Source organism: Bos javanicus, chromosome 20 (assembly GCF_032452875.1).
Source record: "Bos javanicus breed banteng chromosome 20, ARS-OSU_banteng_1.0, whole genome shotgun sequence".
Taxonomy (NCBI): Eukaryota; Metazoa; Chordata; class Mammalia; order Artiodactyla; family Bovidae; genus Bos; species Bos javanicus.
In genome coordinates, this window is record NC_083887.1 from 66247362 (window position 1) to 66264774 (window position 17413).

General features: G+C 48.6%; 1 protein-coding gene across 1 annotated transcript in view; it reads right to left on the reverse strand.

Annotated features, from left to right (window-relative positions):
* Positions 1 to 819: 819 nt before the first annotated feature.
* The window catches only part of SRD5A1 (steroid 5 alpha-reductase 1), a 37799-nt gene continuing 21205 nt past the window's right edge, over positions 820 to 17413 (reverse strand). The window contains exons 3-6 of the mRNA XM_061393897.1: positions 13464 to 13630; positions 9984 to 10085; positions 8010 to 8160; positions 820 to 2918 (exon numbers count right to left, since the gene is read on the reverse strand). Coding sequence (XP_061249881.1) covers positions 2852 to 2918; positions 8010 to 8160; positions 9984 to 10085; positions 13464 to 13630 — 487 coding nt within the window. The 3' untranslated portion in view covers positions 820 to 2851. The remainder of the gene's footprint in view (positions 2919 to 8009; positions 8161 to 9983; positions 10086 to 13463; positions 13631 to 17413) is intronic.

The window sequence follows — 17413 nt, forward strand, 5'->3', positions numbered from 1 at the left end:
AGGGAAGTTTGCAGTGCTGCCGTCTTACGGGGTCACCAAGAGTCCAGCATGACTTAGTAACTAAACTAAAAAGCATGGCTGGATGTGACAAATACAGAAGCATCAGTGTGTGGGTGTGTATGCTCAGTCACGTTCAACTCTCTGTGACCCCACAGACTATATAGCTCGCCTGGCTCCTCAGTCCATGAGCTTCTCTAGACATGAATACTGGAGTGGGTAGCCATTCCTTTCTCCACGGCATCTTCCTGATCCAGGGACTGAAGCTGAGTCTCCTGTGTCTCCTGCATTAGCAGGTGGATTCTTTATTACTGTGAATACCTTTCATTCATCCTGGTTCTAAAATGTATTTGGGGACATAGTCTCATTCACAAGAAAGAATAAAATATCTAAAAATAACCCTAGCAGAAATGCATAAAATTTATATAAATAATGTTACACAGCTCTATCACGAGACAAAAAATATTGGGCACTCTGAAATGTAAGGGCTTAACTCGTGGCTCAGACTGTCAAGAATCTGCCTGCAATGCAGGAGACTGGAGTTCGATTCCTGGGTCGGGAAGATCCCCTGGAGAAGGAAATGGCAACCCACTCTAGTATTCTTGCCTGGAGAATCCCATGGACGGAGGAGCGTGGCAGGCTACAGTCCATAGTGTCACAAAGAGTCGGACACGACCGAGCGACTAACACACACACACACACGTGAAATGCTAATATGAGTGGGAAGGAGACTGCAGGGCTGAAACTCACGTTTACCGTCTGAACTTCTAGTGTGAAGAATTGTCCACACAGAAGAGTAACAAAATGACTGAGCCTTCAATGTAATTTTATTAATCTCCTTTATTTTTATATTGAACACAATAACGAACTGTCATAACATGCTATGTTAGTGTCTAGCAATTGGAAGACAGGCAGACGAAGCAGACTGAGATCTGTTCCTGTGTCAGACACAGTGCGTGCCAGTGAGGCAGGGACTGCGCGTCAGATCCCCACTGAACTCCAAATTCTGGATCACAAAAAAGGAGCACCAACAGACGCAGAATCCCCAGTGGGCCTCTCTGACTCCCAGACAAGCCTCTTCTTGGCCAGGTACGCCTTCCAGGACCCAGGGCCCAAATCAGTTAAGGCTTGCTCAGATTTCTGAGTTTTCCAGACGACACTCTAAATATTTACTGTTTCATAGTTTCAAGTTGTTATTCAGTCAGAAAAAGGTTCAAAGTTTATTTGATCATAAAGTTTCCCTGCAGGAACATTCCAGTTTTAGTTAAAATGAAGCACAGAGTTTATCTGATCATAAAAGTTCCCTGCAAAAGCATTCCAGTTTTAGTTAAAATGAAGGACAACCACATCAGGAAAAGCTTTTCGAAAACCCTAAGAGACTGTAACAAACCGCTAATACCAAGAATACAGTTTCTACATGAAAACTCATGCGGAGGGAGCCCCTGCTTGGGAAGGTGAACCAGGAGAAGGGGAGAGGGGGGCTGATCCGATGGGGTGCCCAGGGGCCCAGAGAGCAGGGGCCAGAGGGCGTGCTCCCTGCCAGGAGGCGGCAGCTGAAGAATGCATAAGACACCACATCGTGCGTCTTGGAGTCCCCCCGTCACTCAGCATGGTCAGCAATCATAAGCGAACAGGAACTCTTTCCACTCACCCCTGTTCCAGTTCCCAGCTCTGCAAATGCAGAAGCAACAGAGGAGAGGAGGGGGTCTTCACCGTGTTCATTACATTTTCGCGGCAGAGACTCAACAGCCTTCCAAAGGGGAGGCTCCTTTGACATATCTGGCAATACTTAGTCAATGTTATTACTGCCATTGATCTCTGTAGAGTTAGGAGCATCGAGAATAAGAAATTCTGCTTCAAGTTGCAGGTGTGCAATCTTGAAAAGTACTTAAAAAAAAAAAGTGCCTGAAAAAATTCTAGTTCTCCCTCAAAGGAGGAAGGAAAGCCATCCCAGGCCAGCAGCGCCTGGTGAAGGACATGAGGGGAGGGCTGGCTGGGGCACCTTCATGCCCTCAGCCCAAGGCCACCAGAAGTCCTCCTGCGGGGGATACAGCGGCCTGTTCCTGAAGAATGCCCCTGGCCCCCTGCCTCCCAGTGAGGTCACCTGGTGGACCAGGCTGAAGCAGGTGCCAGAGGCCTTTGGTAGCAGCCTCCACTGGGCCTCTCCAGGCCCAACTTCTCTGCCCGCCCAGCACCCAATTGTGAGAGGCTGTGGGTACACCGTGGGTACCCAGAACTGTCTGATCTGGTGGGATGAGGGACATGAAGATAGAACATACCTCTGGTGGGGGGAGGTGGATGTCACCTTTGACCTTAAACTCATGCTGTAGAGGTTGTGTAAGGGCTACAGAAATGTTTCAGTTCATGGAAAGTGAAAGTGAAAAGTGAAAGTATCAGTCGCTCAGTCACGTCCGACTCTCTGCGACCCGATGGACTGTAGCCCTCCAGGCTCCTCTGTCCATGGGATTCTCCAGCCAAGAATATTGGAGTGGGTTGCCATTCCCTTGGCCAGGGGATGTTCCCAACCCACGGACGGAACCCAGGTCTCCTGCACTGCAGGCGGATTCTTTCCCATTTGAGCCACCAAGCCCCACTCCATGGAAGCAGACCCCAAATCAGAGGAGTTCAGAACCTGACCTGGTTGGTGGCCAGCGTCATACTTTAGTCTGTGATTTCAGTTTGATTAGACTGTTATTAGGCAGCTTACACATTTGCTAGGGGAAAAAAGTCCTAGAGCAAATCTTAAAACAGTGAAGTACCAGAAAAATTACAGAGACATCAGTTCATTTACATGGTCCCAAGAGAAACATCACTGAAAAGCTTCAAGTCAAAGATAATTCCACTGATGACAAACTTAAACCAAAAATGGAATCATGATTTTTCTGAATTTTGGATAATCTTCAAATTTCTCATGGTACCACCTGAAACAAGCCAAAAAAATACGTTAAAAAAGTTACTTTTCTCACTAAAACGTTTGACAGATGCTAACAAAATGGACAATAGTCTCCTCGTAAAGGGATCCTGACCTTTTCAAAAGTACTAATAAAACAGTAGAAATGAACACAGCATTGATAAAGAAACAGACTCCAATCAAAAAAGAGTAATAAAAATTCTGGCATCTCAGGTACACAGCTTGACTTTGTCAGTATCATGAATATCTATCCACATCTGATGGTACAGCATGATTCGAGCAGACGTGACACCTATAATTCACCTTTATACTGGCAAGGAAAGTTATAGGCATGTGATAAACACACGGATCAGGATACTGGAGGGCTACCTTAGCAGACCATAGAAGCAGACAGACTGGGGGAGGGGAGGGGAACCGAGTAGGTGTGTCCTGACTATGGTTTGGTGACTCTGAGAGTTTTCTCCAGTCCTCGGAGGAGAACTAGGGCCCAGGGTCTGTGGCAAGAGCACACAGCTATGGGCCGGGCAACTCTCCAAACAAATCTAGGAATATGCAACAGGGGTCATTCATAATGTGGCCCTGCACTCAAAGAGGCATTTTCAGTTTTGACTATAAATGAAGTCAACCAAGGCACACTCACTCATTGTGGAAAGGGTTGCAGCTAAGTGGATGGAGTAAAGATGAAAAAACAATCGGACAAAATGGAGAAATAGAGGGAAAAAGGGAGCTTCCCGGAGCACAATGAAGGTTAAACAGACTGAAAACAATGATGGAAAATGATTAGCTATTATTTTCAGAGATGGCAGAAATATATGAAATATACCTGTTATAAAGATGGCAGAAATATATGAAGACAACAACCAGGAAGTGAGTCAGTAAAACCCTGTTGATTTTAGATTCTTGGATGAAGCATCCCCTCCCCTGACACGTGTGTGTGTGCATGCTCAGTCATCTCCGACTCTTTGTGCCTCTGTGGACTGTAGCCCGCCAGGCTCCTCTGTCCATGGGATTTCCCAGGCAGGAATACTGGAGTGGGTTGCCATTTCCTTCTCTAAGGGATCTTCCCAACCCAGGGATCAAATCCACATCTCTTGCATCTCCTGCATTGGCAGGTGGACTGTTTACCACTTGAGCCCCCTGGGAGACCATAGCAACCATGGACTTCCAGATCAGTGATGGTGTCTGAGACAAGAAGGTTGAGGCCATGGTGACCATGGACTTTTCCAGACCAGCGATGTGCCTGGAGACAAGAGGGGTTACACACAGCAGTGGAGCCGAGTACGTGCACCATCCACGTGTTGACTCATGTTGGCCTGTGCTACAGTTTGAATGTGAACCCTGCAGAGTCGTGTTAAAAACCTAAGGCCCAAGGTGATGATCGTATTAGGACGTGAGGCCTTCGGGGGGTGATGAGGGTGGAGCCTCAAGAGTGGAGTCAGTGCCCTGATTAAAGGGGCCCCAGAGCCCCTCCCTCTTCCCGCCTTATGAGTTTACAGCAAGTAGGCGCCATCCGCGACCCAGCCGAGGGCCTCCCCCAGAACTGGCCCTGCTGGTGGCATCCAGATCTCAGATTTGCTGCCTCTAGAACTGGGAGAAACAGATGTCCCTTGTTTATAAGGCCCTGGTTTATGGCATGTTTGTTACAGCAGCCTGAATGGACTAAGACATCCTGCTCGGGATCCAGGACACAAACCAGCTGGTTCCTAAGAGCCTCCCATGGCTCAGCAGGGCAGACACCAGGCCAGGAGGGCAGGAGGTGAGTCCCTCTCCCGACCCTGCCCGGGGACTGGGGACAGCGGCCTCGGAAGGGCAAGAGTGAAGGCGAGCGGCAGTCCAAAGTCAACAAGGACAGCCTCACCTGCACAGCCCTCGGGACAGCTCCAAGCACTGTGTGGCCCAGGAAGCTGTTCTACTTTGTTCAACCACTGAGACCTCAAATCCACCTCAAGAAAAGACTTCAAAGCAGAGGTTACCAAACTTTTTGGCACTAGAGGCTGGTTTCGTGGAAGACGGTTTGTCCAAAGACCAGGTCAGGGGAATGGTTTCAGGATGCTTCAAGCACATTATATACATTGTGTACTTTATTTTCTTTTATTATTCTTTTATTATTCCATCAGCGCCACCTCACATCACCAGGCATCAGATCCCAGAGGCTGGAGCCCTGCTTACAAGGAGTCTTCCAGTAGTCCAATGCTTAACACTCTGTGCTTCCGCTGCAGGGGGCACGGGTTTGACCCCTGGTCAGAGAATTGAGATCCACTAAGATCACTCATGCTGTACAGCATACACACACACACACACATATATACACATACACATTTTATACATGTGTTTTCTTGTTCAGTCGCTCAGTTGTGTCTGATTCTTTGTGATCCCATGCATGGCAGCATACCAGGCTTCCCTGGCCTTCACTACCTCCCGGCGTCTGCTCAACTCATATCCATTGAGTCGGTGATGCCATGCAACCATCTCATTCTCAATCACCCCCTTTACTCTTGCCCTTAATCTTTCCTAGTATCAGGGTCTTTTCCAAAGAGTTGGCTCTTTGCCTCAGGAGGCCAAATATTGGAGCTGCAGCTTCATCATCAGTCCTCCCAGTGAATATTCAGGACTGACTTCCTTTAGCGTGGACTGGTTGGATCTCCTTGCAGTCCAAGGGACTCTCAAGAGTCTTCTCCAACACCACAGTTCAAAAGCATCCATTCTTCAGTGTTTAGCCTTCTTAATGGTCTAACTCTCACATCCAGTTCATGACTACTGGAAAAATCACAGCTTTGACTACACAGACCTCTGTCAGCAAAGTGATATTTCTGCTTTTAATACGCTGTCCAGGTTTGTCATAGCTTTCCTTCCAAGGAACAACGGTCTTTGAATTTCATGGCTGCAGTCTCACTGTCCACAGTGATTTTGGAGCTCAAGAAAATAAAGTCTGTCACTGCTTCCACTTTCCCCCTTCTATTTGCCATGAACTGGTGGAACAGGCTGCCACAATCTTAGTTTTCTGAATGTTGAGTTTTAACCCAGCTTTTTCACTCTCCTCTTTCACCCTCATCAAGACGCTCTTTAGTTCCTCTTCACTTCCTTCCATTAGAATGGTAACATCTGCCTATCTGAGGCTGTTGATATTTCTCCCACAAGATGATTCCAGCTTGTGATTCATCCAGCCATAGACACTTTTAAAAGGACAAGCAGCATATTTCTATTACTTTTCTCGTTCATTTTTCTACCCCTAGAATCAAAGTTTATGTGACACTAAGCAGGGCTGGATATCACTTCTTTGTCTTGAATTTATTACTGTCGAGGCTGAACTGACGTCTCACTGCCTTTCTGCTGAATGCGGAATAACCCTGTAAGCGTTTGTGTGTCTGTGTGTTTCTAGCTCATGAAAAGCTTCGTGTTCCCAATCTCTCTTCCAGAAGCATTCCTCTGCCAAGGACGGGTCACTGATGGGTGAGTAAACACTTTCCAAGTGTAAACAAATCACAGATCTTTATCGAAGTCTTACAAAATACACTGTTGTTCCAAGAATCTAATTTTTTTTTTAATGTATTTTCGAAGACGTTAGATATTTTTAGTCTAAAGAGATGATAATAAATGGTTTCAGCCAGGCCTGTGGAAAGCATGGATCTTTCTGGTTCTGGGCAAAATGTTTCGTAGGCCTGAGGTGGCAGGGAACAACCAGCAGAGGAGAAAACCGAGCGTCTCAGACTCCCTGCCTGTGCTCACGGCCCCGTGGACACTGCATCCCAGAAGGGCTGGTGTGTCAGCTTCCCAGGGCTGCTGCGACACACAGCCACAAACCTGGGGCCTGAAATGACAGCACGTCTGTTCTCACCGCCTGGCAGCCAGAAGCCCACCATCTGGGCGCGGGCAGGAGCACGCTCCCTCCCCGGCCCCGGGGGACAGTCCGTCCTGCCTCTCCCAGCTCCTGGCTGCCTCTGGGTGCCCCGGTCCGGGACGGCATCGCTGCATTCTCGGCCTCCAGCTTCCCTCTGTGTCTGTCTGCTGCTGGCCATCTTCTCTCTGTGTGTCTGTCTGTGTTCAGGTTTCCCTTCTTCATAAGGACACCAGTCCTTGGGCCCCACTCCAGCGCCACCTCAGCCGAACCAGCCCCATCCGCACAGACTCCACTCCCAGGGTCAGGACACAATCCGACACATGCCAAACACCCAGCATCGCTGTGGCATCAGGGGGACTGTCCCGATGCTGAGCCAGTCTGGGAGCTCTCCAGTCGCAGGACACGTGACTTCCAACCTGCCCGAGGCTTTGTTCCCCGAGCCTCGGTTTCCCACCTGTTAGACTGGGCAGATGGCCTTCAAGATCACCTCATCTTTAACACCCATTGTTTTTTATGTTGATGGTCCAATGCATCACAGGCCTTTTCGGGGATCTGATAAAGGCCGAGGCCCCACACTCTGGAAAATGATGTGAAATGATGTGATTTTGGGGCACGGTAACCTAGAGCCCATTGGGGACCCCAGGCCCGGGTGGTGGGGCACACCTATGGGACGGGACTCTTGCCAGGGCACGATGCCGACTCTTCCAACTACTGCTGCCTGGTCAGCATCCCCCACTGTCATGGGCGAGTCCACAGCAGACCCTGAATCCCCTGCCAGACATTGAACTTGACCATGGAGCCCAGCCATAGCATATCAAAGATGCCAGAACAGGGCAAAGCCAACAAGGATGCTGACACATGCCTGACGATTACAGCTAGGCATTTCTTCAGACATTTGTGCTTTTCTGTTTTAATGTAGCTAGAAGTGTTAGTCACTCAGTCGTGTCTGACTCTTTGTGACCCCATAGACTGTAGCCTGCCACGATTCTCTGTTTGTGGAATTCTCCAGGCGAGAATACTGGAGTGGGCTGCCACTTCCTCCTCCAGGGGATCTTCCTGACCCAGGGATCAAGGCCGGCTTTCTCGAATTGCAGGCAGATTCTGTAATGTATGAACCACCAGGAGAGCCCTTTTGTCTAGCTAACGCCTGGTATAAACTGGGATTTGACAAATTAGTATGAATGCTTCTAAAATCTAACCTGAGGATTGCTCTGCGGAGATCAGAGAACAAATTAAAAATGCCGAACATGTTTTTGAACATACTTGTGATGTTGCTGAGCCCTGGTGAACAGGACGCAGAAGGTGAACACAGCAAAAGCCCAGCCCTGAATGGACCAGCTGGCGAGGGCATAGCCGCACCACTCCACGACTTCTCCGAAGTAGTTGGCTGCAGATATGTATTCAAACAAGCCCCCTAGGAGAAAACAGAGCCAGCAGCACGTTTACTAAAAAACAATGCCTAACGAAACCTTGACTGAAGAGAGACCTGTGGATACCTGCAGGGACAACATAAAAACCAACTCTGGAAAAATATGACCTTTACAGAACTTGTATCGATGAGACACCTCCAATAAGACCAGCTTTACTATTTCATACTACAACTTCTGGTAGTACCTGCATGCCTGTATCAACATTCACCTGTTTATCTGACTATAAAAATGCTATGGCTTTAACATACTTCAGTATGTTGCTTCAGTAGCTAACGAGTCAAGCTGACAAAACTTAAACAGGGCTGGGGAGCACAGACTAACAGTGTTAGTCTGGTTAAGAGGGACTTCTAGGAACCCCTGGACAAAAAAGGGAAGGAAATACTAATTTTCAAGGGCAGATTCACTTGTGTATTCACTCATCAAGTCTTCCCAGATGCATCAAGTCTACACGACAGGCCAGACCTTCTTCTAAGGATGTGGGATGCTCCATGGATGAGACCGCTTGCTCCACATCTGGGCTATTACGCCCCAGGGAGGGTTCGGGGGACTCAAGGGGCAGAGCAGGGTGAGGGGGCTGGGAGTGGGGCTGGGCTGGAAGGAGCTCGGGCCAGAGACCACAGCGGCACACTGCAAGGATAACCCCAGGGCCATAGCTTAAGCAATTTGAGGCTCATGGGGTTTTCTGGTTATTTGTTCCACTGTTATTTCTGTACGGTTTCCAGGAAGATAACACAAGGATTCCAGCCTGAGTGCTACCATTTGTGCTGTTCACTGCTGCTCTTTGAGTTTTTAGCTTTACCAACTGATTAAAAAAATTTTTTTAGAAGCTCTGTTGTTTTTTAACTTCTATATCTATTTAGTTCTTTTTATAGTATGCTACTCCTTTACTCATACTTTCAATCCCTTTATGGTTTAAATATTTAAGTTTTAAATATGAAAGTTTATAACCTGTACCTGAATTCTAAGCTCTGAGATCGCTCACATCAATGACGCCCTTGCTCATGGGGATCTGTTCCTCATGGGCTCTGCAACCTCTGACTGTGGCAATTCTCCCGCGGTATAGGGTCTGCTGGGCTCTCGAGGCCTGCGTGGAAGGCAGGTTCTCTGGGAATCTAGGTTTGCCTCGATCGTGGGTGTGAGCCCACCACCCCCAGGATCACAAGGATCCTAATTCGTGGCTGGATGGTTTCTCAGATCAGGCAAGTGGCACGTATTTGGGCTACAAGCCAGCCTGAGGGACAGCGGGTAGTCACCGATTCAACCAAGATGCACTCGGGGCTTTAGCCCTCACTTAGATTTTGCCCTCTGATGATCACGTCTGCTCTTGATACCATACTGATGCATTTACAAATTTTACTCAACATATTAAAGTGTTTTGGAAAGAGGGTCACTCAAGGTATCAATTCTAATCTATGGCAAGAAAGGAAGTGATGGACACCCCTCGTAGACCATAAATTCTCACTCATACGCTCTTTCCAAACACAGATATAACTAGAATTTCCTTTTTGCTTCCATTAGTCAGAACTGGTTCTTCTATCACTTTAATAAAACAACGATCAGTCACTGCTCCTACGGGTAGTAGCGGCGCACCGGAAACCTGAGCGACGAGCAGCGTGCTTCAGCTACGAGCTCCGGCAAAACCAAAGCAGCGAGGCGTCATGCCACGCGATCGTGGAACTCGTGCTAAGTCGCTTCAGTCGCACCCGACTCTTTGCAGCCTGATGGACCGTAGCCCACCAGGCTGCTCTGTCCATGGAATTCTCCAGGCAGTCAATTTTAGAATAAATTCCCCATTTTCAGTACATACCTCTTGGTATTTTATAGCCAGTTTCCCCTGGTTTCCTGAGGTTCCTCAGGACATGATCTGAGTGGATGTTAATCAGCATGCCTATCAACCATAAGGCAGAACCTAAACAAGATAAAACATACAAGGGTATTATGGTAACTAAGCCACAGAATTCACAAGCCCAAGTGTGAATGAACAGTATTATTGTAATCCTTCACAATATCATTAGAGGCATAACATACAAGCCTTGACCAATAGTAAAAATCATGGAAATAAATACTGTGCTTTATTTAGAAAGATGACTTATAGGTGTTGTGAGATAGGGCTTTGTGCTTCTAAAAACACTACTGAATTACCCAATTTATTTAAAATAGCTTTATCTGATGGTCACAATCTATGTTTTTAGGATGACTGGGATGACTAGAAATATGACTGAAGCACAAGCCTCTTTTCTAGGAAAAGATATTGTCATCGTGGGTCGGCCCACAGAGTTGTCATCGTCCGTGGGTTGGCCCACCAAGTTTATGTGACGCCACAGACACTGTCTGAAGCACGGCACCGCCCCCCCGCCATGGGCAGACATGGGGCAGGGAGTCCCCAGCGTGTGCTTTACCAGGGCGGACTGCACTCAGGCCGTCGAGGGGGTGGTTCCCAGAAGCTGAGAGCTGGTCCTCATTTCTCTATAATTTTATGTAACGATTTAATGTAGATCCACACCTCTCCCCTACTCATTTCCTGCTCGCTCATCATTTGGCATTCATGGGTCTGTTCGTGTCCTCAACTCTCAACAAAACTGTCAATTGCCAGCTGCCTGGCTCTGGGTAGATATTCCTGATATATCTATATCAGTCCTGATATATCTGAACACTTTCTCTCCGATTCTTAAATGACTTCAGAGGTTTTTTATCAGTTAAAAGTTTGCATTGTTTCTCAATGACATATGCTCTCATTTCAATTCTTCCTATTCAATCGTGGAGAAGTTAAGAAGTCTATATATAATTTCCTGAATGTCTTAAACTTTAGACCAGCTTCAGAGGGTTTGCAGGGGACAAGGCCTACCTGCAGAACTACTTCAAATGACACTTAAATGCACAGGCCAAAGAATTCTTTTGTTTTGTTGCTGTTCATCAACAATTTTCAAACAATCCATCCCAGAAGCAATTCCCATGAGAACCTCAAGTAGGAGTAGGCTTAGCTGCTCAACTGTCTCTGACTCTTTGCTGACCCACGGACTGCAGCCCACAGGCTCCTCGGTCCACGGGATTCCCGAGGCACAGCTACTGGAGTGGGAAGCCATGCCCTTCTCCAGGGGACTTCTTGCCTCCAGGGACTGAACCCAGGTCTCCTGAACTGCAGGCAGTGTCTTCACCATCCAAGCCACCCAAATAAACATTGAAAACTGTTACCTTTTAGTTAAAAAAGAAAAACATTCCCTTTCTCTGTCCTTGGTTGCCTACTCGTAGGGGCTGGTGAAGCCACTGCTCTGCTGTGACTCGGGCAAGGTCTGGGGCCGCCTGATTCACCCCCTGACCTTTCCTCCCTCAGGTGACGAGGACCTAACTTCGGCCCTTCTCGGAACCTCAGAAGGCAGAGGCGTGGGTGCAATTCCTGGCAATGGGCCAAGCCTGTTGTTTCCTTCTTCCTTCTGACAACTGGGGCAGAAGAAAATCAGATAGAGAGCAGGTAAATCAAGACCGTGTTTGGGGGCAGGGTGCAAATACAACAGCTCAGTCTGGTATTCCGTGGAGGCACAGATTGTGGAGCTGGCGTGGGTGTGTGCTAGGTCGCTCAGTCATGTCCAACTCTGCGACCCCGTGGACTGTGCCCACCAGGCTCCCCTGTCCATGGAGTTTCCCAGGCAAGAACACTGGAGTGCATTGCCAGGCCCTCCTCTGGGGGATCCTCCCTTCCCTGGGATTGAGCCAGCGTCCCTTACGTCTCCTCCGCTGGCAGGCGGGGTCTGTACCACTAGTGCCATCTGGGAGTTTAAACGTTAAGTTTTCTCTATTATGACCAATTCATAGATGTGGAGCAAAAAAAAAAGGAGAAATGGAGGGTCACTCTATTTTTTAATTTGTTTCTGGCTGTGCTAGGCCCTCACTCCTGCACGTGGCTTTCCCTGGTCGTGAGGAGCGGGGGCGACTCTCTAGGTACGGTGCTCCGGCTCCTCACTGCAATGGCTTCTCCTGGTGCAGACCACGGTCTCTAGGACACACCAGCTTAGCTGGTCTCAGGCAAGTGAAATCTTCCCAGATTAGGGATCAAACTTATGTCCCCTGCACTGGCCCACCAGGGAAGTCCTAAGGTTACTTTATATAGTTTAAAGGGCTTTAGGGCAATTTGAAAAGTTGATGGACTCTTAGGAGCTACCCGTGTGCGTGTGTGTGTGCTCAGTGGCTCCGTTGTGTCCAACTTATCGCAACTCCCTGAATGGGACTCTTCCCCCTCCCCTCCCTGCCAGGGTCCTCTCTCCATGGAATTTTCCAGGCAAGAATACTGGAGCAGGTAGCCATTTCCCTCTCCAGGGGATCTTCCTGACCCAGGGATCGAACTCACATCTCTGGCATGGGTAGGCAGATTCTTTACCACTGCACCACCCGGGAAGCCCACTAGCTACCTTGGGAGAAAGCTATAACTGAATGTGCTAGAATTTCTAAACATTAGGAGGGCAAGCATATAGAACTTTCCTTATAGACAAGAGCCCCCAAAGTACATATTTTTAACATCCTTGCAAATATTTTTGATGACTTTTTTTTACCATTTTTGTTTTTAGAAATTGTAAGGTTATAATTAGAACTGGAAAATGTACTAGGAAAGTCAAAGTGTTAGTCGCTCAGCTGTGTCTGACTCTGCGACCCCAAGGACTGTGGTCCGTCAGGGCCTCTGTCCATGGGATTCTCCAGGCAAGAATACTGGCACAGATTGCCATTCCTCCCTCCAGGGAATCTTCCTGACCCTGGGATGGAACCCGGGTCTCCTGCATTGTGGGAAGATTCATTACTGTCTGAGCCACCACCAGGGAAGCCTGGAAAATGTGCTACTTTATATTAACTGATAAAAATAAAAAAAATTTTCAAAAACCTCATAAACCTCGGAGTTTAAAGTCTATCTGCCTCGCTGAAGATGACCGACTTTCTCTCGCTTTCCAGAAGAAACTGTAGGAGGTTTGATGACAGTCTTAGATTACACGGCCCGTTAGTGCCCAAGTGGCCTCAGTCTCAGTGCCTTGCTCAGTCTGCTGCAGCTTGTTGCTATTTTTAGGTCACCTTAAGAACAGGTATCTGTGCTTTCGGCGCTTGAGTGGGTGAGAGAGCAGGGCGCCTGCGTCACGGGGACAGCCTGACCCTCCATCCCACCAGTGCTCAGCCCCCTGGCCTAGGTCAAGGGGCCTTTACAGACTCTGTTCTCTCAAGACGCGTGTGCTTTCTAACTGGACCCTACCAGAAGGTGAACACCGAGCTGAAGGTCACAGGGACGGGAGGCGTCACTGAGGACACTCACCTGTTAGAAACCGGGGGTCGCTGAGCCAGTCGTCCGCGTACACTGCGTATTGACTCAGGTACCTGCTCTGCAGGTAGCCGTTATAGGTGCAGAAAATGAACGCCAATAGGAAGGCATACAGCGGCATGGGCTTCCCTCCTCGGATCAGAAATGGGAAAACCAAGCTCCTTCAGAGACAAGAAATGTATATTTTTTAAAGCAACAATGATAAAGAATCTAATGTCAGCAATTCTCCTTTAATGTCTTAAACTTTTTTTTTTCTTTTTAAGCATGAAGATTTTCTTTATTTTCTTCTTGCAGCAACGATTAGATATTTCCTCAACTGGCTCTTGGGCTTCCATGGTGGCTCAGACGGTGAAGAATCTACCTGCAATGCAGGAGACCAGGGTTCGATCCCTGGGTTGGGAAGATCCCCTGGAGGAGGGCATAGCAACCCACTCCAGTACTCTTGCCTGGAGAATCCCATGGACAGAGGAGCCTGGCAGGCTACAATCCATGGGATCGCAAACAGTGGGACATGACTGAGCGCCTTTCACTTACTGGCTATTCTATTACTATTATCTCTAATTGTCCCAGATGTCTTGCAGAGTTTTCCAACTAGAGGAGCTCAGCACCGAATTACAGGTGTGCCAGAGCAGTGCTGCCTAAGCCCTCCAGCTGATCGGGGCAGGATCTGGGGAGGCCAGTGCTCCGGAACAGCTATGTCTTCCCAGGGAGCCTTCTTGTCAGATTATATGTGTCATGTACCTTGTGTGCTATAATGAGAAACAGATTGAGAAGCTCTGCTTTAAGTGCCTTGGATTTTTAATCTTGATTTTTATATAAAAGTCATTCTTAGGAATACTTGCACAGATGTACTATATCTGTTGAAAGCAGAATTTCTAGTTAAAGAATTAACTGTGTTTCAATAATGTACACCACTGTGCAAAAGTTCAGGGTTCTAGTTATACAGAGTGTGAAACAGATGCACGGAATGAGAGAGAACGGAAGGTCCCATCCTCCTGACACCAGTGACAGTCTGGTCCAAGGTGTTTGAATTTGAGGGCCACCGTTACTTTATCTGTCACCATGGCGATGGCTGTCATCTCCCTAGTGCCCACCACGGGCAAGGCCTCCCAGCTCCCTGCACAGAGTCACTGTCACCACACTTGACAGAGGACACGGTTAAGACTCAGCGTGCCCCAGTCATCTGCTTAAGGTCATGGGCTAGTGAGTGGCTGAGTTTAAGTACACTTTGGCCACCTGATACGAAGAGCTGACTCACTGGAAAAGATTGTGATGCTGGGAAAGATTGAGGGCAGGAGGAGAAGGGGAGGACGAGATGGTTGGATGGTATCACTGACTCAGTGGACATGAGTCTGAGCAAGCTCAGGGAGATAGTGAAGGACAGGGAAGCCTGGCGTGCTGCAGTCCATGGGGTCATAAAGAGTCAGATGTGACTTAATGACTGAACAACAGTGTTAGGGTTGCTCAGCCCCGTCTGACTCTTTGTGATCCCATGGGCTGCAGCCCGCCAGGCTCCTCTGTCCGTGGGATTCTCCAGGCAGGCATGCTGGAGTGGGTTGCCATTTCCTTCTCCATGGGATCTTCCCGACGCAGGGGTGGAGCCTGGGTCTCCTGCACTGCAGTGGATTCTGTGCTCTCTGGTTGTACTGCCTTGGTTTAGGTGGACACTGTTGCTTAGCTGCTCAGTTGTGTCCGAGTCTTTGCAACCCCGTGGACTGCAGCCCACCAGGCTCTTCTGTCCATAGCATTCCCAGATAAGAATGCTGGAGTGGGTTGCCATTTCCTTCTCCAGGGGATCTTCCCTTCCCAGGGATCGAACCCTTGTCTCCTGTGCCTCCTGCATTCGCAAGAGGATTCTTTACCACTGCGCCACCTGGGAAGCCCTTAGTGTACATCAGTAGAAGTTTAAAGACAGAAATTAAAAGGACAAGAAGCTAGAAATATAGGAAAAAAACAAGATGTAAAACTTTATGTTGTGTGTGAATTTTCTCTTTAAAATCAATGCGTCATATATTTAAAAGGGGGTCATCACTACATAGCCTATAGCCCTTAAGACGATAATAAGAAACGATTTCAACAGCTTTATGCCAACAAATTTGACAACACGGATGAAGCAGACAAAATTCTTAAAAGACAAAGGTGACCAAAACTGACCAAAGAAGAAAGTGACAACTTTATATCAAGGAAAAAGAATTCAGATGCAAGGAATTCTAGAAAAGCCAAAACTAGAGCCAGGGGAAGGGATCAGCAGCAAAGAAGCACAAAGGGCACATATGGGGATGCGACGTCCTATACCTCTGGGTTGTGGTGATGACCACACAACCGGATCCAGTCACCAAAACTGATCAAATGGAAGTTGATTTACGTAAATGACAGCTTAAAACGGGAAAATGTGCACACTTATAGTTTCCGTTTTGGCCCTCTGCTCCAGGGTAAAAACACAAACGACTGTTAACAGTCAGAGCACAATAACAGTACTGCGAAGTCACATCCTCAAGGCATTCTCTCCCCAACAGTTTCACTCAGCATCTCGGGAGAGCTTTCCCAGGAATCACAAGCAGGTTCTCATCTTGTTCAGCCGCTTCCCCCAGAGACCTTGTGTAAGTTTAGGGCAAAGCATGAGCTGGACGGGAAGCATCCATCAGGCGATGACACCACGAGTGGGGCAGCTATTTGCCTGGAAACCACAGTGCTGACAGCTCAGCCGCTCTTTGTGACCCCACAGACGGCAGCACGCCAGGCCTCCCTGTCCGTCACCAACTCCCACAGTTTACTCAAACTCATGTCCACTGAGTCGGTGATGTCATCCAACCATCTGGTCCTCTGTGGCCCCCTTCACAAGCCCCTCAAAAAGAACAGGGAGGGACTTTCCTGGTGGCCCAGTGGTAACAACTCCACGTTTCCAACGCAGGGGGGTGCAGGTTTGCTCCCTGGGTGGGTAATAAGAATCCACACGCTGTGTCCCAAGGTACATGCGTGCTCAACTGTATCCAACTCTTTTTGATGCTCTCTGCAGGCTCCTCTGTCCATGGAATTCTCCAGGCAAGAAGGCTGGAGCGGGCTGCCATTTCCTCCTCAGGGAATCTTCCCATCCCAGGGCTCAAACCCACATCTCCTGCATTTGCAGGCAGATTCTTTACCGCTGAGCCGCGGGGGCAGCCCACGTGCTGTGTGGTACACAGAAAGAAGAGCCATTCCCTCTGCGTCGGGGAACCGTGGCTCCTACCCGGGCTGACGCTGGTGCAAGTTGACTGGCACTGGGACGCAGGCGAATGCAAACAGTGACACTGCAAGACCAGGGCTGGGTCTTGACTGCGGGTCCCGGCACAGGCTCCCTCAGAAACAGGCAGGGGTTCTGAGGGGTCGCGACCGGGCACCGTTGCCATGGCGCCTTTCTGCTCCTCCCAGATTCTCAGCCAGGGCAGAGGGCCCTGTGTTAGAGCCAGAGGAAGCGGCTGATGACAAGACAGACCGGTTCTCAGCCTGTCCCCGAGGGCCCAGACTTGAGAAGCACCAGGAATAAGCGATCTCATTCCCCAAGTCAGCTCAGGGGATTCCCGAGCCTTGGGAAAGCAGGAAGGGGACTGTATGGTGAGAAAGTTGGGGAAAACAAACTTCTCGGGAAGCTACGGTCTCAAGGAATTTTCCAGGAAAGAAACTGCAGGACCAACTGAGAAAATACTAGAATTCCAAGTTTGGAGAAACACGGAGGGAAGAAAAGTGAGCAGGAAATAAGACTGGTGGGGGATGCAGGGGGTGTGGGCTGGGTTTAGATACATGCCCGCAGAAATGCAGAGTGCTCAGGTCCTGAGAGTCTGGGATGGCTGACCTGAGCAGAATCCACGCAGAGTTCAACACGGGCTAACAGGGATGCACGATCCGAAGTGGAGGAAAAAAACCCAGGAAGCTCAGAGTAGAAAAACCAGGTCCTAAAAAGTGGTTGA